This window comes from Chelonia mydas, chromosome 5, assembly GCF_015237465.2.
Source record: "Chelonia mydas isolate rCheMyd1 chromosome 5, rCheMyd1.pri.v2, whole genome shotgun sequence".
NCBI lineage: Eukaryota > Metazoa > Chordata > Testudines > Cheloniidae > Chelonia > Chelonia mydas.
This window is the reverse complement of record NC_051245.2, coordinates 41,366,868-41,389,606: the sequence shown is the minus strand read 5'-3', so window position 1 is coordinate 41,389,606 and position 22,739 is coordinate 41,366,868. Positions and strand designations below refer to the sequence as shown.

General features: G+C 40.5%; 1 protein-coding gene across 30 annotated transcripts in view; it reads right to left on the bottom strand.

The window, feature by feature from the left end:
• The window catches only part of ERBIN (erbb2 interacting protein), a 225,178-nt gene that overhangs the window by 23,924 nt on the left and 178,515 nt on the right, over positions 1 to 22,739 (bottom strand). For 25 of the 30 annotated variants that reach the window (XM_037902921.2, XM_037902915.2, XM_037902925.2 and 22 more), the window contains 6 exons: positions 22,550 to 22,671; positions 21,747 to 21,917; positions 20,682 to 20,864; positions 13,588 to 13,702; positions 10,997 to 11,177; positions 8,497 to 10,033 (listed from right to left, as the gene is read on the bottom strand). In XM_037902921.2, the coding sequence (XP_037758849.1) occupies positions 8,497 to 10,033; positions 10,997 to 11,177; positions 13,588 to 13,702; positions 20,682 to 20,864; positions 21,747 to 21,917; positions 22,550 to 22,671 (2,309 nt within the window). The remainder of the gene's footprint in view (positions 1 to 8,496; positions 10,034 to 10,996; positions 11,178 to 13,587; positions 13,703 to 20,681; positions 20,865 to 21,746; positions 21,918 to 22,549; positions 22,672 to 22,739) is intronic. The other 5 variants (XM_043546437.1, XM_043546439.1, XM_043546449.1 and 2 more) reach the window with 1 other exon arrangement.

Below are 22,739 nucleotides of genomic sequence, written 5' to 3'. Positions count from 1 at the left end.
GATGACCACCTGAGGTCTCTTCCAACCCTAACCTTCCATGATTCAGCTCTCCCTGGGTGGTGTGTGATTTGGGAAAGAAGACAAGTAAATGGATCATTTGGTTAAGATGAAAATCAAACCACTTAGGGTAAAAATTTTAGATGAGATTTTAAAAGTTACTTTGTCTTTGTGGAATACTGTATAAGGTGGACCCACCATACGGGCCTGAATCTCTTCAGGCTGAGGTTATGGCCATAGGAAGGAGATCTTCATAGAAAAGTCGTATAAGGAACAGGTTGCTGTAGGCTCTAAAAGAGGTTCCATCAAAGCTGTGAAGACAACGCACAGGTCCCAAGAGGGCGGCATCTTTCTAATTGGTGGGAAGCTATGGAGGATACCTTTGACAAGATACTGTTGGATAACAGAAGGTGTGGCCTTCCATCAGAGGATCATGGGCAGAGATGGCTGCCAAATGTACTTGACAGAACAGATGGAAAGGTCCAAATGCTTTTAGGTGAGGAGACAGTCCAGGATGGCAGTCACTGGTGCTTCCAAAGAAGTGAAATTATTCTCCAGCACCCAGATAGATAATCTCTTCTATTTAGCAGCAGAGGTCAGTCTGGTGGAATCTTTTCTGCTGCAAATCAGGATGTTTTGAAATGCTATACAGCAGCCATTAGCCATGCTGTGAGATGGAGAGGTGCTAAGTTCAGGTGAAGGACTTTTCTACCTGGTTGTGTATTATTTCAGGGTGTGTTTCAGGGAGCATGATCAGGAGCCATGACAACAGATTATGAGGTCTGAGAACCAAAAGTGCCTGGGTCATGCTGGGGCTATCCTTATTACCAGAGCCCCAGCTTATCTGATCTTCCCAGGGAATCTCTGTATCAGAGGAATTGGGGAGTAGGCATACATGAGTCCCGGTGACCACACGATCAGAAAGGCATCTGAAGGGGAGCTGGGATTGGCTCCTCCCCTGGAACAGAATCTGAGGCACCTCTCTTACTGGTCAGATGGCAAACCGGCCCAAAACTGAAGGCCCACAGGTGCAAGAAGAGGTCTCACAGCATGGAGTCCCTGCGTGATCATTCATGGCTGAGTACTGACGACTGAGTTGGTCTGCGAAGCTGTTTTGTAGACCAGAATGATGTAATGCTACTGATGTGACATGGTGACTGATACATGGTGACTGATACACCATTCTCAAAGGTGGTTTGGCTCCTGGCACAACCGTGATAGTGAACGCATTCCTGTGGTCGATACAGTACGTTGCTGTGGTATTGTCAATGAGCATCTGTACTGTGGCATCTCAAAGAAATGGGAAGAAGGCTATGCATGCCAGCTGAATGGCTCTCAGTTCCAGGATGTTTATGTGAAGCCTGGCCTCTTGGGTGGAATGGAAGCCTTGGATCTGAAGCGGCCCCTATGAGCTCTCCATCCTATTGAAGATTCATGTCACTAGTTATGCTGGGAAGAGATGGAGAAGGGCACCCTGCTGCACACATGTAGAGGGTCCTTCCACCAATCGATCAAGGAGAGGACTTCCTGGAGAAATGTGAATAGCATGTCTCAGTGGTATCTGCCTGGTTGATACACTAATCTCAAGAACCCTTGTATGGAACATAGGTGAAATCTGGCAAACTGTACTGCACAGATGCATGAAACCCTGGGACCAAAGAGTTTCAGATTGTCAGGTGAGACTGAAGCTATCTGACCTGAGAATTAGAATAAGAAATCTGTCCTGTGGGCAGGCAGGCCTTCACCAGTGAGGAGTTCAACACTGCTCCTTATGAAGTCTACAGTCTGACTTGACTCTGAGGGCCAACGTGGCAAAAAGAGCCAGGACTGCTCAGATGGAGTTGTTCATGTACTGAGGTGACTGACCTCAGATCAGTCATTGAGGTAAGCATAGATCTGAATTCCTTCTCTTCTCAAATGTGCAACCATGACTACCAGGCATTTGATGAAGACCCTGTGCCACATGGAGGCCAAAGGGAAGCACTCTGTACTGGTAATGAGACTTTTCCCCCAAGAAACCGGAGATATTTCTTGTGGGGCAGGAGTGTTGCAATATGAAAGTGTGTGTCTTGTAAGATGAGTGTTGTGAACCAGTCTTGAGAATCCAGTAGTGATTATGGATGCTAGGGTCACCATCCTGAACTTGTTGAGTTGTTTGTGTTCCAGGATAGGGCACCATCCCCCTTCCTTCTCTGGGACCAGGAAATATATATATAAAAAAACAACCAACCACCACCCTGCCTTGGAATTCCAAGGGCACTACACCTGCTATGAGGGAGTCCATTTCCTTCCTGTGCAGTATCTTGTGAGAAGGGTCCCAGATGGAAAGGACTAGAATGGGATGGAATATCCCTTCTCCCCAGGATCCACTGATCCAGACCATCTGATTCCATGTCTCCTGAAACAAACTTAAACAATTCCCAAAGGTGAGAAAATTTGTCTCTGCAAGACGCTTAACCACACCATCAAAACTACTATTATGAAGTTGATGGAAGGTATGTAATAGAGGAGGAACAGGCTTTTAATTAATAGTAGCTAAATACACCTAGAATGGCTACAGTTTAGTTTAGTCAAATTTTGGGATTATATCTCCCCATCTGGAACCTCTTCCTCCAAGGCTTGGAAGATCTCTGCTGACTGTAAATAATATGAGGATGGTTGCCTCTGCATCTGACAGAGTTGAGACTTGTACAGTTTCTTTCTGGGAACCAGAGCGTACATGCCCAGGGAGCACAAAGTCGCACTTGAATCCTTCAGTGTGTGAAGAACCCCATCAGTTGCAGATTCCTCAAAGGGACTACAACCAGGAGGCCCTTGCATTATTACTGCTGTAGCAATACCACAGGCCACCATATGAGAAGTGTCAAGAGAGACCTGTAATGAGATCCATACAACCAGCTGTCCTTCCTGCACTAGGGATTTTTATCTGTCGCAAATTGAGATATGTGATCCCAAGTCAGGAAGTCTCATTTAGCGAGGAGCGCTTGGTAACTGGCAGTGAACTTTGTAGGTGATTGAACAATATGATTTCTGACCAAAGAGGTCAGCTTTTTTTTTTAAGGGGGCTTTTTCCTGGGAGTCGCTTTAGGTTCATCCTGTTTCTTGGACCTCTCTTGGACCTCTGGTGTCAAATACTTATAGAAATATTCAAAACTTTTGATGGGGACCTGATAGGGCAGGTCTGCTTTCTTTTAGATGTAGGTGCTTCTGAGGCAGGAGTCTGCCAAAGTCTTCTGGTTGGTTCCAAGTGCCATCATTTAATGGCATTGCCAATTTAGCAAGGGCCAATAAGTGCAGGCTGTCAAGAAGTTTGTGTGATTACTCTTGCAGTATATTGACCAGAATTTCCAGGGTGTCCACCATTTTCCTGAGGAGTTACTGGAAAATCTATTGATTGTCAGATTGAATTAGAACAACTGAGATCGGCTTTCATCTGTCAAAGAGGAGGAGATTTTTGGCTTCTGTTTCCTGTAAGTCCTCCTGCTCACTCTCTGCATTAGGAGGCAGCTGACTGGGGTGGCTTTCTTGCGGTCTCAAAAGAGGGCGACCTTGCCTTCATCTCCTGAGGGGCTGTTGGAATCCTGAGAGTAGAGTGCCCAAAAGGACCACAAATGCATGGGATTCTGGAAAGGGGGTACAGGCAAGGTTAAGTATCATGCAGGGTACAGCTCAAAGACATCTCCATAGTCTCTCTTGTGGGAGTGGTCTCTGATTGTCCTTTCACACAGGCTAGGGTCACATCGTTCTGGGGTGTGTTGCCTATCACCTAATCCTCTGAGGCCGAGGAGGAGAAGGAATACCTCTCCTCCACAGGTGGAGCATCTCTCTCATGTGCTTGAGAGGGACGAGGCAGCTCCTGTCGTTGCTGTGCAAGGTTCGCAACCTGTGACAATAGTTTCTTAGTAGAAGACAGCAACAGAGACTCAGACTGATGTGAAACTGCCAAGTCTCCCAGTACTGGTGAAGCATGTAGGTACCATGAAGAAGAGGGGGGAAGGCTGGCTGGTATTGTCAAATGTGGACTGGAAGCAATCAGTGCTGAGATTTTCAGTACCAAAGGTAGCGTCTAGGTCAGAACACTTTCTGGTGCCAGGAGGTCTGAAGAGCACTCCTGCACTGCTGACTTCAGTGCTGAGTGTTTTGATCCAATCACAGGACTATCAATGACTCCTGGAGAGTTTGCTCAGACTGGTCAGTGGTCACTCAGTGGCGAGGCATCAGCAGAACCTGATCTGGGTCTTGAATTGCCTCCTAGGCTGTATCGGCTCAGGACCAGAGAGAGAGTACAATGCAAACAGTGCTCCTTATGTCTTCTCTCTTCAGAGGACCTGGGTGAGGTTTTGGCCAACTCCAGGATAGAGGAATGGGACTGCTTTATAACCTTGGTTACGGCACATCGGGGTGCGTGTAGGACACAGATGTGGCTGCAATGCACAATGCTACACACACAAAAAATTCCAGTCTTGTGTGGATGGGATGCATGCACTCCAGACGTGGAATACACTTGAAGAAGAGACTTTCTTCCACTTACAAAAAAAGTAACGTAGTGTAGTGAACAGTCCAACAATTTTTATTGACTTTTCAAGTCTCTATATGAAGATCTATTTTCAAAAAGGTCTTAGCTATCATTTTTCCTCTCATTGCATAATTTCAGGTTGCTCAATTATGATAGGAGCATATCCCTTACGTGATTTAAATTGGATTACAAATATTCATTGCTATGTTGAAGTTAGTCATTAACCTTATTTGCTAGACTTCAGGCTTTCATTTGATCCCTTATGAAAACTGCTGCTTGAAATGTTTTCCCCTTTACATCACCAGGCGAAAATGTCCAAGAGTGTCACAAAACAAGAATTAGCTTCTCTGGTTTTGATTTATAGGCAGCCTTTGATGTTTTAGAATTTTAAAAGATTGTTCTTGTATAAGTTTAGAAACTATGGAACTTATAACTTTACAAAAATAATTTATGAAAACTTTTACTAAAAATCCCTAAATAGAAATAATAAGTACGTTATATAAACCACTGAAAGTCAGGTAATGCAAAGCAAAGGTGAACAGGGATCTTAACCATACTACTATGTAAAAGTACAGGCACCAACGTATGAATTAAAGATGGAGATATTATTCTTAAATTTGTATTTCCTGATTTTTTTTTTGTTCGTTTGGTAACCGTTACAATGCTTAAACACAGCAGACTCTTTTAATCTGTTAATTTCCTCTGTTGTGAAATGTTTGTTAAAGAATATGTATTTGTGATCTTCTAAATTAACAATACAGTTTCTTTCCCCAGCATACATCCCAGAGGTCTAGAATACAGTATGGAATAACTTCCTACAAAATTAAAAGCCCATTTTGAGTTATAAACAGAAGCACACCTGAAACTACCAACTTCTGATTTATGGGACTAATTTAAGTGACCTGAAAAACAAAAAACTTAAAAACAACAACAACAACCAACAACAACAAAAAGGTACGGAAACTGTAATGCTATTTCCTAAATGCCTTAAATAGAAGAGGACAGAGAAACATGCAGCAAATAACTGGATTTTCACATTCCTCACTATTGTATTGGCCAGCTGTCTCTCGAAGCCAGCCAAGAGAAGCACATCTGTGGCTCTTTTGACATTCATGGCATGGTTTTGAGATGTTTATCATGTACCAAAACAATATAAAAATAAATGCTACCTATAAAAGCACACTCACGGAGAAAGAGGAAGTCTCTCACGCAACCACATACATCTCCGAACTGTGCTCAGACTGCTGAATGAAAAACCACTGTAAAAACTAATAGCATTATTTATAAAAACAAAGCCACCCTCTTAAATCTTAAAGAAAAAATAAACCTAGTGGTTCCAACATAAACTAAACTAGACTGGTGGAAGGGAAGGATAAGAATTAAGGAGACATGATTTATTACACAATACCATTCCAATAGGAAAAAAAAGTAAGGGGTTATTAAACACATGGAGGGAAAGGATGAGCTGTGAGGGCAGCAAATTTCACACTCTGGTTCTTACACTACCCTTATCACCTACTACCTGGTGTCGTTCAGTAATGTAGTAGGTGCCCTGCCTAACATTTGTAAAGTCACAAACTGACATAGTTCCCTCCGGTACTTCATTCACTGAAGCGCAAGCACTCTGAGGTCTGGTTTGTTTGGACCATCAGTACTATAGGTTTTGGCAGAAAAAAGTCTCTGTTGCCCAGACACTACTGGCAGAGCTCGTCCCATTCTCTCATCTTATCCCCAGGGGGAGAATGGTGCATAAAGTGTAGTATTTTGTTTAGGTAGGGTTGTTTTTGTTCTTTATGTCTACGCTTCTATGTATTTATACAAGAGAAGGCAAGGTTGAAGATGTGCACCTTACACTGGGAGTGGAAAGTGATGAGGTCTGTGATGGTTAGGGCCCTACCAAATTCACGGCCATGAAAAATCCATCACATACCGTGAAATCTGGTCTTTTGTGTGCCTTTATCCTATACTATACAGATTTCATTGAAGGAGACCAGCGTTCCTCAAACTGGGGGTCCTGATCCAAACTGGAGTTGCAGGGGGTTCGCAAGGTTATTCTAGCGGAGTAATGATAAGCGGTGGATTAGCTACTGGGCCAATGGGGTCTGTGCCCAGGGGCACCAGCCAATTGGGGGGCCCCCACGCCATACTCTGCCTCCCTAGCGCTGCTGCTGCTGAGTGGGGTTGGGGCAGAGGGGCTTGCTCTGCTGCACCGGCCTGGCGCTCCTGCCAGGGAGTGGGGCAAGTCTCCATGCCCTGACCCTGCTCCCCAGCAGGAGCACAGGCGGTGAGGGATGGGGGTGATTGCAGGCATAAGGAGTGGGGCAGGCCCCCCACTTGCTCTGGCCCAGAGCCCCAGAAAAGCGTAATCCGCCACTGGTCACGGTTTTGCCACCCTTACTTCTGCGCTGCTTTCAGAGCTGGGTGATTGGAGAGCAGCAGCTGTTGGCCAGGTGCCCAGCTCTGAAGGCAGCATCCCGCCAGCAGCAGCACGGAAGTAAGGGTGGCAATACCATACAATTACTACACCGTGAAATTTCAGATTTAGATAGCTGAAATAATGAAATTTATTATTTTAAAAATCCTATGACTGTGAAATTGACCAAAATGGACTGAGTCTGGTAGGGCCGTAGTGATGGTCCTTAGTTTCTGTGGGTACTCAAGGATCTACCACAATGAAAGCACTATTGTGAGATCCTTAAAATGTACATGATATCAGAGCTCACATACCTACCCAGATAAGGCTTGAATCAGAGTTTACAACTTATTCCTACAAGGAGGGAATTACAATAATTAAGATTCTTGGTCATGAGGGCTTATGTTGCTGTTCTGATATTATCACATAAAAAGAAGATTACAGCCTGAAAAAAATTGTGCAGATTCAGAAAAACACTTTTGTTCCACATCCATTGAAAAGTCATGTTTGAATATGATGCCAAGATTTTTAACCTTGCTTATCATCTTCAAATATATCCCCTTAACAAGCAGGGACACTGAGGTGAGGAAAATATTAACATGATCATCACTACCCACCAGAAAGACTTCATCTTCTTGAGGGTAAGGATAAAGCAGCTTGGTGCATCTGACTGACAATGTCATCCAAGGCAACATGTTTTCAAGGACAAGTAGTGTGTATCATCAGCAGTGCAATGACACACTGCCCTATATTTAGAAAATATTTTCCTAAGAGGCTTTGCATATACATTGGGCAACATGGATGACTACATTCCTAAAAGATGCTATCCTCACCGCATATCCCTTGGTGATGACATAATTGTTCAACAATGCTAATCAACTCTTATCTTCCGGGTATAGCAAAGCAGCTGCAGAAATATCAGCCATTGTCTCTTTGCCCCCAATGGTCAGTCATATCAAAAATCTGCTGGGATCTACTACATGATCAGGATGACTAAGTGCCTTATCTCAAAGCATTAAAAGATCATTCAAGACTCTGACAAACATGAACTCCAAAAGACTAGATTCCAGATTAATATCTACGTAGTATGGCTTTGGTGCTCAGATGCAACTGAAACTATAAAGCCATTAACTTTTCAATCACCTTGCAAAATATGTTATATTTTAATATAATTTTTTAAAACTACACTACAATAAAAAACACTTACCTGAGCCTCTAAGGGCTGGCTCTATAGTCCAGCAAGGCTCCCTAGTGGAAGCCATGATGTTACGTAATGGTTCATTCTAACGTAGTTTAACTGAGCCAACAAGTATGATGTGGGAAAATAAGTTTTTTTCCTTTTTCGGGAAGGGTACGTTTATAATCCGTTATCTGAATATTTCTCAGAGACATTCAACAAATTTACAATTACCTATATTTTTTGAAAAAAAATGTTCACAGGTCCCATTTAAAAAATTTCAGAGCACATTTTCATTACAAAGTGAAAAATTAATCAAAATACAGACTACATAGCTTTTTTTTTTATAATACAGGAAGACAGAAAGATGAACAATAATTAACAATTTTTTACCTTTTCTAACTTTTTAGCTTCAATGTGTCGCAGCACCTGTTCCCGCCAATCATGAGGGACTTTGCTTTTTCCTGAAGGGTCTAACAAAGAATGCTCAGAATTAACCCTTGGGTTTGGTCTTTTTGTGGGACTAGTCCGTGAATAATTAAAGTCACTGACTGACATAGTTCTTTCTGGTATTTCATTCACTGAAGGGCGAGCACTCTGAGGTCTAGGTACATTTGGACCATCAATGCTGTATGTTCTTGCAGAAAGAGGTCTCGGTTGCCCAGACATTATTGGTGGAGCTCTTCCCATTGAATGCAAATCTCTGTATGTTAAGTAGTCCCCTTCAGGAACCTGGGCACGCCTTGAGGGTCCAGTATCACCAACATTTATGGAAGCTGTAGAGGATATGCTGCTCTGTCTCTGAAGAGTATTTCTGGTTGCTCCAGGAACAAGTCTATCATTTGGTGGAATAGCCCACATTTCTAAATGTCTTCCACCCATCCTTTGATGCATGTTATATGCAGCATTGGCTCGAACATTGTTATGATTGGAGAAATTCATGTTGGCAGAATGTTTTACATAATTAGAACTTTCTGTGCTGTCTGACCTAGATAGGCGCTGAGGTGGTAAGCTCCCTTGTTCTATTTGGGCATTTTGTTTTGGGGGCCACAAGGTGTCTTTGGCTGTTGTACTGCTGCTATATTGGATATTATACTGAGGTGCACTGAACATCTGCGCACCACTTGCCACTGGTCTAACTACATTAGCACCTTCAGGATTGTGATTTGAATCAAACTTGAACAATGTTTTTGTACAAGATACTAAATCAGAAGATGATGATGATCCAGGAAATACCTGCAAAGGCTGGTCATATAGAAGAGTAGCAGACTTGCTTCGGACGATGTTTTTTCCATCTGGACCAGCAGATGCAGATTTTGCCACCGAGTTTGGCACTTGGGATCCACTGTCATTAACAATATCAAAAATTTTTAGAGCACCAGTGTCCATGTTGGTGATACTGTGAGATTTCACCACAGGGCCACTTCGCTGTGGGGACAGGTCTTCAGTGCTCTTTGAAATACATATATCCACAGAAGAATCCGTGTCAACTGTAATGTTTCTCTTTAATTCAGTCTTCCTTGGAGATCGCAGAGCTTTCTCAGAATGTCCATTCACTTTATTTATAGAACAGAGGTTAGAATACTGATTTCTATTTTCGAAGAGCTCAGTTTCTTCTTTCATGTTATAGTTTAAGCAGCCCGTTACCGACACTATTTCCTGTGTCTTTAATCTTTCCATAACACTTGGTTGCACTGCATCTTCACTAGTCAGTTTGTTGATGTTCATGTTAATTTGGTCTAATTTGTGAGATTCCTCAGTAGCTGTGTTTAGGTCAACACCTTTTTCTATTAGAGCTAATCTCTCTTCAATCCTTAATTCATATTCAGGCAAATTTGTAACTTTCTCTTGCGCATTGAATTCTTCTTCTACTGTGATGTTTAATTCACCTCCATTTTGCAAAAGGCTATTAAAATTTTCATCTTCTTGCCTGAAAAAAAAAAAAAAAGATAGTTCTTTGAGAAAACCGAAGAGGCAGCCAATAGCACTGATCTATTTTTAATTACTGGTTCTGCTAAGTTGTGTATTATCATGCAGAAGTCCCACACCATGGATGCCTGATGAGACAAAAGACCAATTGCTGACCTAATTTATAATGTTATATTTCCATTAGGAAAAACATTCTGTACTAAAGGCCTAATCCTGCAAGTCTTACTCGCATGACAAGTTGCACTGAAATTAATGGACAATTCATGTAAAAAAGAACTCTTGAATTAGCAACAGGTTGTAAAATCAGCCCTAATTTCAGAATTCCACTTGAAAGTTCAGAGTTAATATTTCAATATTGTACTTATGTCATTTTTGTTGCAATAAATAATTAAAATTGTATTTCTGACTGGATACTTCTAAAGATAAGATTAGCATGAGAAAAAAAGCCTTCATTTTAGTTTATCATATTTTAATTACTAAACTATAGCCTGCTAGCCATTAAACACATAGATTATAATATTTAAGGAAAGCTAACCACTTTTTGCAACCTGTGTTGTTAAACTATTTGCTCTCCAACATCCTCTGAATAATCATAAATGATATGATGAAGTTTTCTGTAGAGATAGTAGAAAAATAAAAGTTCAAAAGGATCCAATCACTGTACCTTAAGAAGATGGGAACAGTTTCTTGACTACTACAATTTGCTGGGGTGCTTTTTTGTTTTTTTTAAATAAAGAAAAATAAGTTATTTTGTGTTATACTTCAAGATAAAAGTCCTATTTTGTTATTTAAAATTATATTAGAACACAAACATATTTAAATTAATTATTTAATGAACAATAATCAAGCTGTCAGGCTGGACTATAACAACAATTTTGTACTAAAAGATAAGCAACAAGTTTCTCTATTGTAGTTGCTCAGGTATCCTTGCTGTTATAGCCTTGCTATAAACTGTTTCACAAACCTGATTTTGGAAATAGCAGCACTATGTGTTTCTTTGTCCGGAGAGCATACTGAAATGTCATTACTACTGTCAGTATGTAGAGAAACTGAATCTGACATTCGAGAAGGAGAGGAACAATTGCTGTTATTGTGATTGCTGTTGTGGGTGGCTTCATCTGATAAGGAATCTGCATCTTTATTATCTGAAACAAAGTTTGACAGTTTAGTCATGTACATACTGAACTTCTATAAAGTCAAAAAATAAATCACGTGTAATGCATATTACTAGAAAAAGAAAGTATAATTTCTTCATACACTCTAACACTATCAATAATAATAAGAATAATTATAAACATTAATAAATCGCCATTGCAAAGTTCAGTTTTGCTTCATATAATTTGATGGGATTTCTGTTTTTGTCAGCAATGGTTCCTGTTTTTTAAGGAACAGCTGGCTAAGTGCAGCCAGTACTTGTCTATTACTGAAATTCAACTTGTTACTCTTTGTGATGTTTATTGGCCAGGTACCAATGTTACATTATATAATCTTTTCCAAAGGCCATCAATCAAATTATGTTTCACGTGTTTGTTTTTAGACACCCCCTTCAAGTGCTTATATTACACAAACCTTATTAGCTTTTTTTTTCCAAGTAAAGTGTTCAGCTCCACGTGTGAGAAAAATGGTAATGCAGCAGTACACAAAGTTGCTACTTGCTAACCTTACCATATAATTCCATTTATTTGAATCCAGTGTGTCCCTCATGTAGCCCAATGTTAATCATCTGCTAATAACTTCTCAATAGCCTTCATCACTGACTGTGATTAGTCAGGTTTTTTTTAAATAGACAAATACTTTAAATTATGTCCCACAATGTTTTAATACAATCTAGAGTTTTAATGAAATCAATGAAGTTTTTTTTCGATTCTTTAATAAAGTACAAAGTATTAAGCAAACATCAGCATTACTCCCTTCATTCCCCATATTTCTGTATCAGTGAAACTGCAGCTCAAAATAAAAGGAGTACTTGTGGCACCTTAGAGACTAACAAATTTATCTGAGCATAAGCTTTCGTGAGCTATAGCTCACTTCATCGGATGCATGCGCAAAATAGCAGTTCAGTTTATCTGAATGCCAGGTTATCTGAAAGTTTTGTATGTCCCCTAGTCATCTGGATAAACAGGAATGTACTGTATATAGTTATAACACAATTAGACAAAATATTCTGGAAGAGAATGGATCTTTGAAAAACCTTTGGATGTGCTCTAAATACTGTTATGTTCTGAAGAGTAAGTTTTATAAATATAGCAAGAGACGATCAACAATGTTTTTATGCCTAACTATAATCCAGAAACAGAACTCTGCAGTACTTTCATGAAGACCTAAGTAAGGCACGTATTCTGCACACATTTGTTCTTGCCTAACCTATGCATACAAATACCTGATGAGCAAGTACCAATCATCTATGTGCATGGCCTACTAGGCACCAAACTAGCCATGTGCATGAGCAAGTCAAGTTTTATACAAATAAATTAGACAGGCAAATGTACATATACAATTTACCTTGCCTAACTTTAAAAATCTGGCTCCAAGAGACTAACTCAGGCACCAATAGGAATTAACTTGCCAACCTGGCTTCTGGCTCCTGGGACAAAAAGAGCTTTTGGCTCATTTTATTAACCAGATATCAGATGCGAGAGAAGGCTTTGCTAACTGTCAAGATCATCTCCCTTTCTCACACTTCTTCTGCAAGTGAGTGAATGAATGTTATGTGGGTCCAAAGCAGGGCAAAGCCCTACAGATCCATACGGTCTCATTGACCCTCATCCCTTTATATAGGGCGTCCAGAGTGCTTCTTGCTCTGAAAGGAACTGGACTGGGCAACATAGGAGAATATATAAAATGGGCAAAGAGCCATCGCTTTCCTAACCTTTAAAATTTTGTGTCCCAAAAATCTGGACTAGCCCTTACTCTTCTGACAAAATGGTTGCCCTGGCTAGAACAATTATCTTCCAGAGAACCAATTCTGGTTCTTCTAACAAATTTAATAATACGAAGTTTCCTCCTGAAAGAAAGAGTGAACAAAGTGGCTTTGGACTTATGAGCACCAGTCTGGTATGGCAAAGAGGCACCTGGCAAATTTCATTTTTCTGCAGCTTAACTTTCCATTTATTCCACAAAAATAGGACATTTATAGGCTTGGCAGGATTCAGTTTAAATTGGTAGTCATCAGTAAAGGTTGATTTTACCTGACAAAAAGACATCAATGGAAAAAAAATCCATTGATAGCTACCAGGGAGTGCAGCTTCCCCCGCATTTTGCGCCCACAGGGACCCTGTATCCCAGCCATGTAGAGAGCCCTCTGAAGCCCTGCTGACACGGTTCTATGACAACATAGGGTGCCCCCTGGTGCAAAATTGTGAATTTTTTTTTTTTAAATCTATAAAAATTGAGGTGGGGTGGAGGATCAAAAATAAATCACTATTAACTACCAAATTTACAAAAAAATAAAAATCAAATTCTGCCATACCTAGGTATTTACTCAATAACAGAGAAATGAACAATCCTCAGAACCATATGACAGTACTCTTGATTTTGTGTGTTTTGTTATCTAACCTTTTTTATTATTGCTAAGTGCTACAACTTTTGGTTGGTTAATGGAAGTTTCTATCAGCGGTGGGCGCATTTCTGCCATTTTCATCTCTTCATCAGAGGAAAGTTCTTCTGACTCCTGCCAAAGGAAAAACAAACAGCTTTTATGCTGTAAATCTGTAGTGGGTTGCTTAAAAAAGTTAAGTGAATGCTATAAAAAGTGCTACCCTACAGAAAGCCCAGATATTACAAACAACACTAATGAATGCTTATATCATAATTAAGTTTCCAGGTTGGCACCCAAAAACACAGGTATTCAAAATCATAAGTGACTTTGGAAAATCTAAAACAGCAGCTCTAGCAGAACAAAGTGTGGTAAGGAAAGCCTATAGGTAGGCTGCAGGGGCTCAACCTCCTACCTGAGAATGCCCTCCACTTTGTGATCTAGTAAATCCTGAGGCAAAAAGCGATGCTATCACTTTCAGGAACAGAAACTAGCTAAGTCCTTGGATATTTTGCAGAATTTCAGGAGTTTGATAGCTTAGTCTCTCCCCTTTTTCTGGGCACTTCTATTATGATCTAATAATATTCTAAATTAAAGTGCGGAGCAGCAGTAAACTGAAATCAGACTTATATTCAGAGGGCAGGTATTTGCTAGGAAGTTTGAGTTCTGAATCTAGGTTTTAAGGCTGAATACACAAGGGAAAATGTTTTCTGCTTCTTTTGGTCAGGGTTCAGTCTGAGAAGCTGAAAATTCAACCTCTTTCTGAGGTGAAGAGATGGAACAGGAGGAGAGCAGGGTGAGATGATCAGAAGGCAATGTATGTTTTTCCTTGTGTGTTGTTTGGCTACCTCCTTCTCTAGCCTCTCACTGAACAGCTTGATTGATGCCGGTAAACTTTGAGGGGGCAATATCAGTTGTACAAGCATCCATTTTCCAGAGATACATCCAAATAAACATTTTTAAAGTGACATTTGAAACCAAGGGACTTATAGGAGAACATTTAACTTTACCCAGGGAGATTAAACAAATAGAGTTCCAGCTTGACTGGTTTTGTGCAAGGCAGATGTCAGCTTGTCTTTTATTTAATCACACCAAGCGAAAAGAGCTCTGGTGAAGGTATTAAAGACCATAGCAGCTTGCCAAGCTGCAGCTGAGCATAATACTTTGAGTCACTTCTTTATTTTGCTATCAGTTTGCTCTTTAAGAAAAAAATCTCCTTCCATGACGTAGATGGTTCTTTTAGGGGAGTCTGTTTCCTCTTAAAAATACTGCAAAATCCTTCTAGTAGGGAGACTTGAAACTGAAACCTGCAAATTTAACGTTTTTTGACACAGATTTCTTCCTGCTAGGAGTTTCAGGAAATTGCATCTGCAGGACTTCTGGTAGGAGCTACAGATGGCTCTTCTTCCATGATGCAGACTGACAACTCTATTTCATAGAGCCTTTGGCTGCAGTAAGGAAGGACACAGCCTTATTGTGAGGACCAGCAAACACAATTTAGCCTCCCAAAAACAGAAATGTGTTTCAGTGTAACTGGCATAGTCACTCACTCTAACCATCTCTATCACTCTCCCCATGATTTTAATGCAGCAGATAAAACAGTTACTGACCTGTACTAGAATTGTTATTCTTTGAGATACAATTGCAGATGTGTAATTCTACTCAGGTGTGCACATGCCCAGTATACCAAAGCGAAAGAACTTTGCTTAGCAGTACCCATCAGGGAGGTGCTTGCTCCCTGTGCCCTTGAATAGCCAGGGGAGGGGCTAAGGGCAGTGCCACCCCAACCCCTTTCAGTTCCTTTGCACCGAACATGAAGAGTAGAGACACCAATGCAGAGGGGATGGAGGGTGGATCATGGAATATGTCTGCACCCACATCTTGAAGATCAGTTACCAGTATAGGTAAATAACCATTTTTCCTTCGAGTGGTTACAGACGTGTTCCCCTCAGGTAACGCATGCAGTACTCTTAGGAGATAAGGCTCGGAATCTACTTAAACAATGATTGTAGGACTGCTTTCTCAAAGTCTGCATCTGACTTGGATGCAATGGTAACAGCACAGTGCTTGGTAAAAGTATGTACAGAAGACCGGGTAGCAGCCCTGCAAATGTTTAATATCGAAACATCACTGAGGAATGCTATCAACATCACTAGACATCACTGAATGAGCCCGTAATCTCTGTGGAGGCATTGTCTGAGCTACTTCATATGTTGTCATAATTCAGGAAGCTATCCACCTGCAAATCACCTGTGCAGAGACCGCCTGAACTTTCATTCGATCCTCATAGGAAACAAAAAAATGAGGGGATGATTGAAAAGTTTTATCCCTCTCTAGGTAAGATGCCAAAGTACCATCTCACATCCACGTGAAGTTGCTATTCATCTGCATTCGAGTGCAGTTTAGAAAAGAACACTGGTAAATAAATCATTTGGGTAAAAGGAAACCACTCTCAACAAAAGGTTTGATGCGGCTGTAGGGCTACCACTTTGTCTATGAAAAAGTGCATATACAGGGGCTCAGCCATGAAGGCCTGTAGCTCACTTACTCTCCTTGCAGATGTTATAACAACAAGGAAGGCTGTCTTCTGGCATAGGAGGGACAGAGAACAGGTTGCCAAGGGCTTGAATAGAAGTCCCATAAGAGGAGTTAAGCCAGTTTTAATGTTCCACCAGAGAACCATTTCTTTCATAGGTGGGTGGAAACGAATAACTCTCTTAGAAATTTCACTACCATGGAGTTCAAGAAAATTGACTTCCTTTTGATGGGCAGATGAAACCTCAATGAATTGAGCAACAAACCAGAAGACAGAAAGTATAATAGGTATTCCAAAATGTCCTGAATGCTAGCCAGCGTCAGCTGAATTTCCCGAGCTAGCGACCAAAGTGAAAATTGCTTCCACTTGGGCAAATAAGTAGCCTTAGTAGAGGGTTTCCTACTAATAAGTAACACTGGTCAAACAGCTTCTAAATATCATTTCTCCTCTTCATCTAGCCATGCAACCATTCTGTGAGGTCCAGACTGCTCAGAATTGGATGCTAAATCTGATCCTGGTGCTGGATCAATAGGTCAGGATAAAGACAAAGATATGGGTGGTCAAACCAATAGACTGAGGAGGCTGGAGAAGTACCCCTGTCTCAGTCAAGTTGGTGCAGTGAGAATCAATCTGGCATGATCCCACTTAAGTTTGAGAATGACCTGTGAGATGACTGGGAGCAGGAAGACAACATACAAGAACACAAATCCCCAACCCAAGTAGGTGTCTGTCAAGAAACCTGGACTGAGGCCTGCTCAGGAGCAAATCTGATGTCTTTCATTGCAAACAAGAAGTGCCAACAGGTCAATAGTCAGAATGCCTCGTTCTCTGAAGATGGACCTCAACACACTGTTCTTCAGAAACCATTCATAATTCTGAAAGAAAATCCTGCTGAAGCAATTGGCTAAGAAATTCCACACCCCTGGAATTGTGAGACCATGATGCATTCTCCCTGATACAGAACTGCCAAAACTTGACTGTCTTCTGACAGAATTACTTGTAGTGGCCTCCACCCTGTTTGTTCACATAATACACTGTAGTACTGTTACGGGTAAGCATACGAACCACTGTGTCTCTGATGTGCAACTGAAAGACTTGACACACACTGTAAATAACTTGAAGCTCCACGTCATTGATATGAAGAGAAGCTTCCTGATCTTTCCACAGTCGCTGAACTTTCAAAGTCCCAAGATATGCTCCTCAACCTATTGTGGAGACACTACTGTTATGGTCTGTGGAGGACAGGTGAAGGGTACATCTTTGCAAACATTGATTTGATCCATCCACCACTTAAATGACTGCAGGATAGGTGGTGGCATTTTCACTAGGCAGTCCAATGACTCAGAACTCTGGCAATACGTGAACTTGAACCAGGCCTGAAGAGGACAAAGACGCAACCTCATATGCTGGACTACGTACTTACATGTGGCCATATGAACTAGCAACTTCAGGCATATATGAATCTTAGTGGAAGGGTTACACTGGTCAAACAGCTGCAGTAAGGAAGGACACAGCCTTATTGTGAGGACCATAGACAATGAATTATCTGAAATTGCTCACTTAGCAGAAACATCCTCAAACTTGTGGAATCTAGTAGGGCCCCCAATAAACTCTATCTTTTGTGTTGGTATTAAAGTTGATTTTTCTTTGTTTACAATCAGATTCAGATGATCAAAGAGATGCAGTGTGAACCAGACATGGTTGAGGAGTTAATCTCTGGACTTGCTCCTCAACCAATCATTCAGGCAGAGAAAGACACATTCTTCTCTTCCTGAGATGTGCAACTACTACACCCATGCATTTGGTGAAAACCCGAGGAGCTCAGGAAAGGCCAAAGGGGAGCACTGTGTATTAATAATGCTGGCCTATGACTACAAATCTCAGAAACTTCCCATGACTCAGGAAAACTGCTACAAGGTATCTTGAAAATCGAGGGCAGCAAACTGGAAAAAGGGGTAAACAATGAGGTGGCAAGATTTGCAGACAATACAAAATTACTCAAGATAGTTAAGTCCAAAGCAGACTGCAAAGAGTTACAAAGGGATCTCACAAAAGTTGATAAATGGGCAACAAAATGGAAGATGAAATTCAATTTGATAAAGGCAAAGTAATGCACATTGGAAAACATAATCCCAACTATACATACAAAATGATGCCTTCTAAATTAGCTATTACCACTCATTGCGGATAGTTCTCTGAAAACATCTACCCAATGTGCAGCGGCAGCCAAAAAAAGCTAACAATGTTGGGGAACCATTAGGAAAGGGATAGATAAGATGACAGAAAATATCATAATGCCACTAAATAAATCCATGGTACGCCTACACCTTGAATACTATGTACTGTTTTGATCACCCCATCTCAAAAAGGATATTCTAGAATTGGAAAAAGTACAGAGAAGGGCAACAAACGATTAAAGGTATGGAACAACTTCTGCATAAGGAGAGATTTAAAAGACGGGCCTTTTCAGCTTGGAAAAGAGATGATTAAAAGAGGATATGATAGGGGTCTATAAAATCATGACTAGTGTGGAGAAGTGAATAAGGAAGTATTATTTACTCCTTTCCATAACACAAGAACCAGGGATCACCAAATGAAATTAACAGGCAACAGGTTTAAAACAAATAAAAGGAAGTACTTCACACAATGCAGTCAACCAGCGGAAATCATTGCCAGGGGATGCTGTGAAGGCCAAAAGTATAACTGGGTTCAAAGAAGAACTAGCTAAGTTCATGGAGGATAGGCCCATCATCTGCTATTAGTCAAGATGGTCAGGGATACAATAGTAATAGTGCTGACAGCCCCTCGATACTGATAAAGAGGCCCATCTCAACTGCCCACTCTGAGTCTTAGACAGTGCCGAAGAGACGACAGAGATAAGTCTGCAATCAATGCAGGTCATGCCGAGGATCGCCCAAAAGTAGTCCTGGCAGCAGAATGCTCTTGAATAATTGGGGTATCAGGAACCGTGAGGCAAAGCAGGTATTACGCTGCTTAGTCTACCAATGGTGTGCATAGAGTTAGTGCCAATGTCATTGGTACTGGACTCAACAGGCATCCCACAGCTGGTACAGGAGTCAATACTACAGCAGCCAACATGCTGCCTCAGAGAGTGGGTAGACAGCTCAACTCCATCTTGTGTACCAGAAGAATCACAGTGCCAGTCTTCACTCTTCCTGGAAGAGGAAGATTAATCTCCCCACACTCTGATGGGGTCCAAAATGCAGTCCGTTTTGAGAGACCATTTTCTTGGACGTGATCTCTTCTTCCTGGGGGAGGCAGCATCATCTGGCTGAGGAACATTGGCTTGCTCCAGCGTTGAAGATGTCTGAGGGACTGGATGATCTGCAGAGGTCTCAGGTACTGAAACAGGCCTCATGACCTGCTCAAGGAGCAAGTCCCTCATTCACTTGTGTTTTTTTCTTGAACAACTGGCAGGTGGAGCACCTTTCTTCAATATGCCCTTTTCCAAGGCACAACAAGCACTGTGTATGGGCATCACTATTGAGAATAACCCTGGTTACCAACTGAAAGCAAGGAATTTTGTCCCTTTGTCTGATCAACTGGATCCTGGCATCTCCTTCACTTATTGGTATACTGCTGGCTTTGGAAAGTTGCTGTGCAACTGTTAAACAACCAACCTGTTGCTCAAATACCAAATCATTTTTTTTAAATGTCAAAAATAACATTTTCCAGAAACATTTGCAGCGGCTTGTCAGAACTAAGAACATGCTACTGGGAAAGGAGATACAGCTCTCCATGATTCCAAAGGGTGGCTTCTGAGAATGTGCAATATATATTGTTTATTATTTAATGAACACATATAACTGCACTTAATCTATGAAAAAATACAGTTTAAAAATTGTAATTTGAAGTAATTTTATTCACTGGTGAGTTCCACTGGTTTATGTCATGTCTCTCTAGCGGGTCCTAAGTAGAAAGAGATGAGGGACTCATCACACACCTAATACAAAGATTACAGGAATTCAAGATCTCTGCCTGAATCTTAACCAAAAGTAGCTGTTGTGAGTTTATAAACCTGCAGAAATTAAATTCAAACCTCCTTTACTGTAGATGTCTCTATTAATCACAGTGGGACAGATTTTTGAAAAAATGTCTCCTTTTTACATTTAAAACGTGTAGGGATAATTTAAGTCACTTGAAAGTCTAAGTTTCAGACTGCTCCCACAAATCAGATACTTGGATATCTAAATGACAGCTGTGGCCACAACCACCTATGCAACAAAAAGGGAGACAGTTAAGGGGAAGCAGAAAATCAGTACCAACATATTTATATCAGTGTTTTTAGTGGGGTTTTTTTTAAATTCACATATATTTCAGTCTGTATCTCCAAATAAATGCAGATAAAAACGTATTTCAAAATAATATGAAATGAGAAAAACATTGCATTACTTTGTTAATAACCATACTTACTTCCCAAATCCTCGCAATGCTAACGGGATGGGCATTTTCTGCTATTGTCAACATAATTTTTCATTGCTATCTTTCAGAATAGCAGATTCAATCCAACACGAACGCAATTCTTTTACTGCCATGGTGCTCATCACACTGCCATACCTCAAGCGTATCTTCATGGTTGACAATTATTTTCGTGTTCTCTAAGGTTTTAACATGTGCAGTCATCTGTGAATTTCCAGTGCTGTGCTCAGCTTCTGGTTCAATGGGCTTCTGCACGCAATTTTCCATCATATAGTTCTCTCTGTCTTCTGTTTTGCTCTTTGCTGAAGCAATTTCTGAAGTCTAGAGTAATTTAAAAAAAAAAAAGATTAGTGGAGAACCACCCTGCAAAGGTTTATAATTATTAATGTTTTATAACTAAAGCTAATATTTTATATTTTGGGGAAGCCATGCAATGACATAAAACAGACTCAACTTCAAAAAGAATTTTGACTGTGAAGCAAATACGAGAGAAAAAACCTTTCAGATTATTAAGACAGCTGATTATAAACTTTTTTTTTTTTCCCCCTACAGGCCTATTTTATCCAATACATACCAATATATTCTAATTAGAATGGCAGACAAGTGAACACATTAATCAAACACAACAAAACACACACAGGTGGACTGACAATGAGAGAAGTGAGCAGCTGTCAACACTATTCTCCCACCTTACCATCACGCAGAATCAACATGTTTCAGCCAGTGAAGGATCCCCTAGATACTTCATCATTGCTGCCTTTTTCAGCTTTTCCTATAAACCTTCTGGTCAGACAGGGGAAAAGCAGAGCCCTTTGTGATCATTCTGATTTCCAATTTGAGAGTCAGCAAATAAGGGATGCTTAAAGGCGATGGAGATGCATCTTTTGGAAGATCAAACAAGCTACTTTTATGATATGTCTAATTTATACTGGCCTCAAGAGCGAGTCACTTGGGTTGCTTCCTAAGCAGAGTCATTCAGAGGGCAGCAACTATTACTAACACAAAGCAGCCATTTATTACTGGCTCTTTTAAAGTACTGAGTACATAGGTTATGATCTTTAATTTGACTTCTTTTCCCCCTCACTGAAATATTTTTTTAAAAAAAGATTGAATTAGAAGGAATAAATCAATATATTGTTATGCAATACTATATTCCAGATCTTTGGGACAGCTGTCAAAACTGGAAGAGGAATTGATTCTAACCTTTACACCCACATCTTTTACTGAAACTTGCTGGCCTTCTTTCTTTGACTCTTTGCCAGCATCTTCAGTGGTTTCTTCATCTTTTAGTCTGTGTACTATCGTTTGGACTGTTTTGACCATATTCTTTAGTTCATCAGGATATGGCGTTGGATATCTCTTCAAATTACCCTCCTGTGAAACAAAATAAGAGCAACAAAACAACTTAAAACATGAATATTTAATCAAATATGAATTTGACAAGAAGGAATTAACAGAACAAACCCTGCATACCTATTTTGCCATTTGAATTATACCTGGATAAACCCAGGAGTGCTGAGGCTAAATTAGCTGGTCCCAGAAAACAGTTTGTTGTCCAGTGCACAGAAGCCTGCCTCATCCTGTCCCATTAAAGTGGTTGCCGTTTCTCCTTGCCATATATTTATAGAAAACTCAAAATACAGTCCTTAATTGCTGTGAGATGCCAATGATTCTTCCTAACTACTGTCCTGAATTTTTGCAAAGCATCATAGTTCAGTAGTATCCCAGAAAAACAGTATTGCCTTAAACCTTAAAGCTCACAGTTTAATAACATGTGCTCCATTTTAACAACATATCCTATTTGGCCAGGCAAAGGAGACACCCACCGATCAAAAAGATTTCTCCCTTGGGTAATTTAAAAAATATGAGGGACGAAAAGAAAATAGGTTTTACACTTTTTAATTCTTCAGCTACTGGAGACTAATCAGTGCAGACAGAGGTTGATAGCCATTAGCAAGAGTAAAGGGGAAGAATTAGGAATTCAAAATGGAGTTGGCAATACTGACCCTGGGTGGTGCCTCCCTTTCATCTTTATCTTCATCACATTCAAATGCCACCTGAGCACGCTGTTTTCTCTGCTCCTCCCACAAAGAGGGATTGAAACTTTCATTATCAGATATGAACAGAACTAAATAAAAAACAAACACAATTCTAATAAATACAGGACACATTAAATGATATTAGAAACCATTTCTT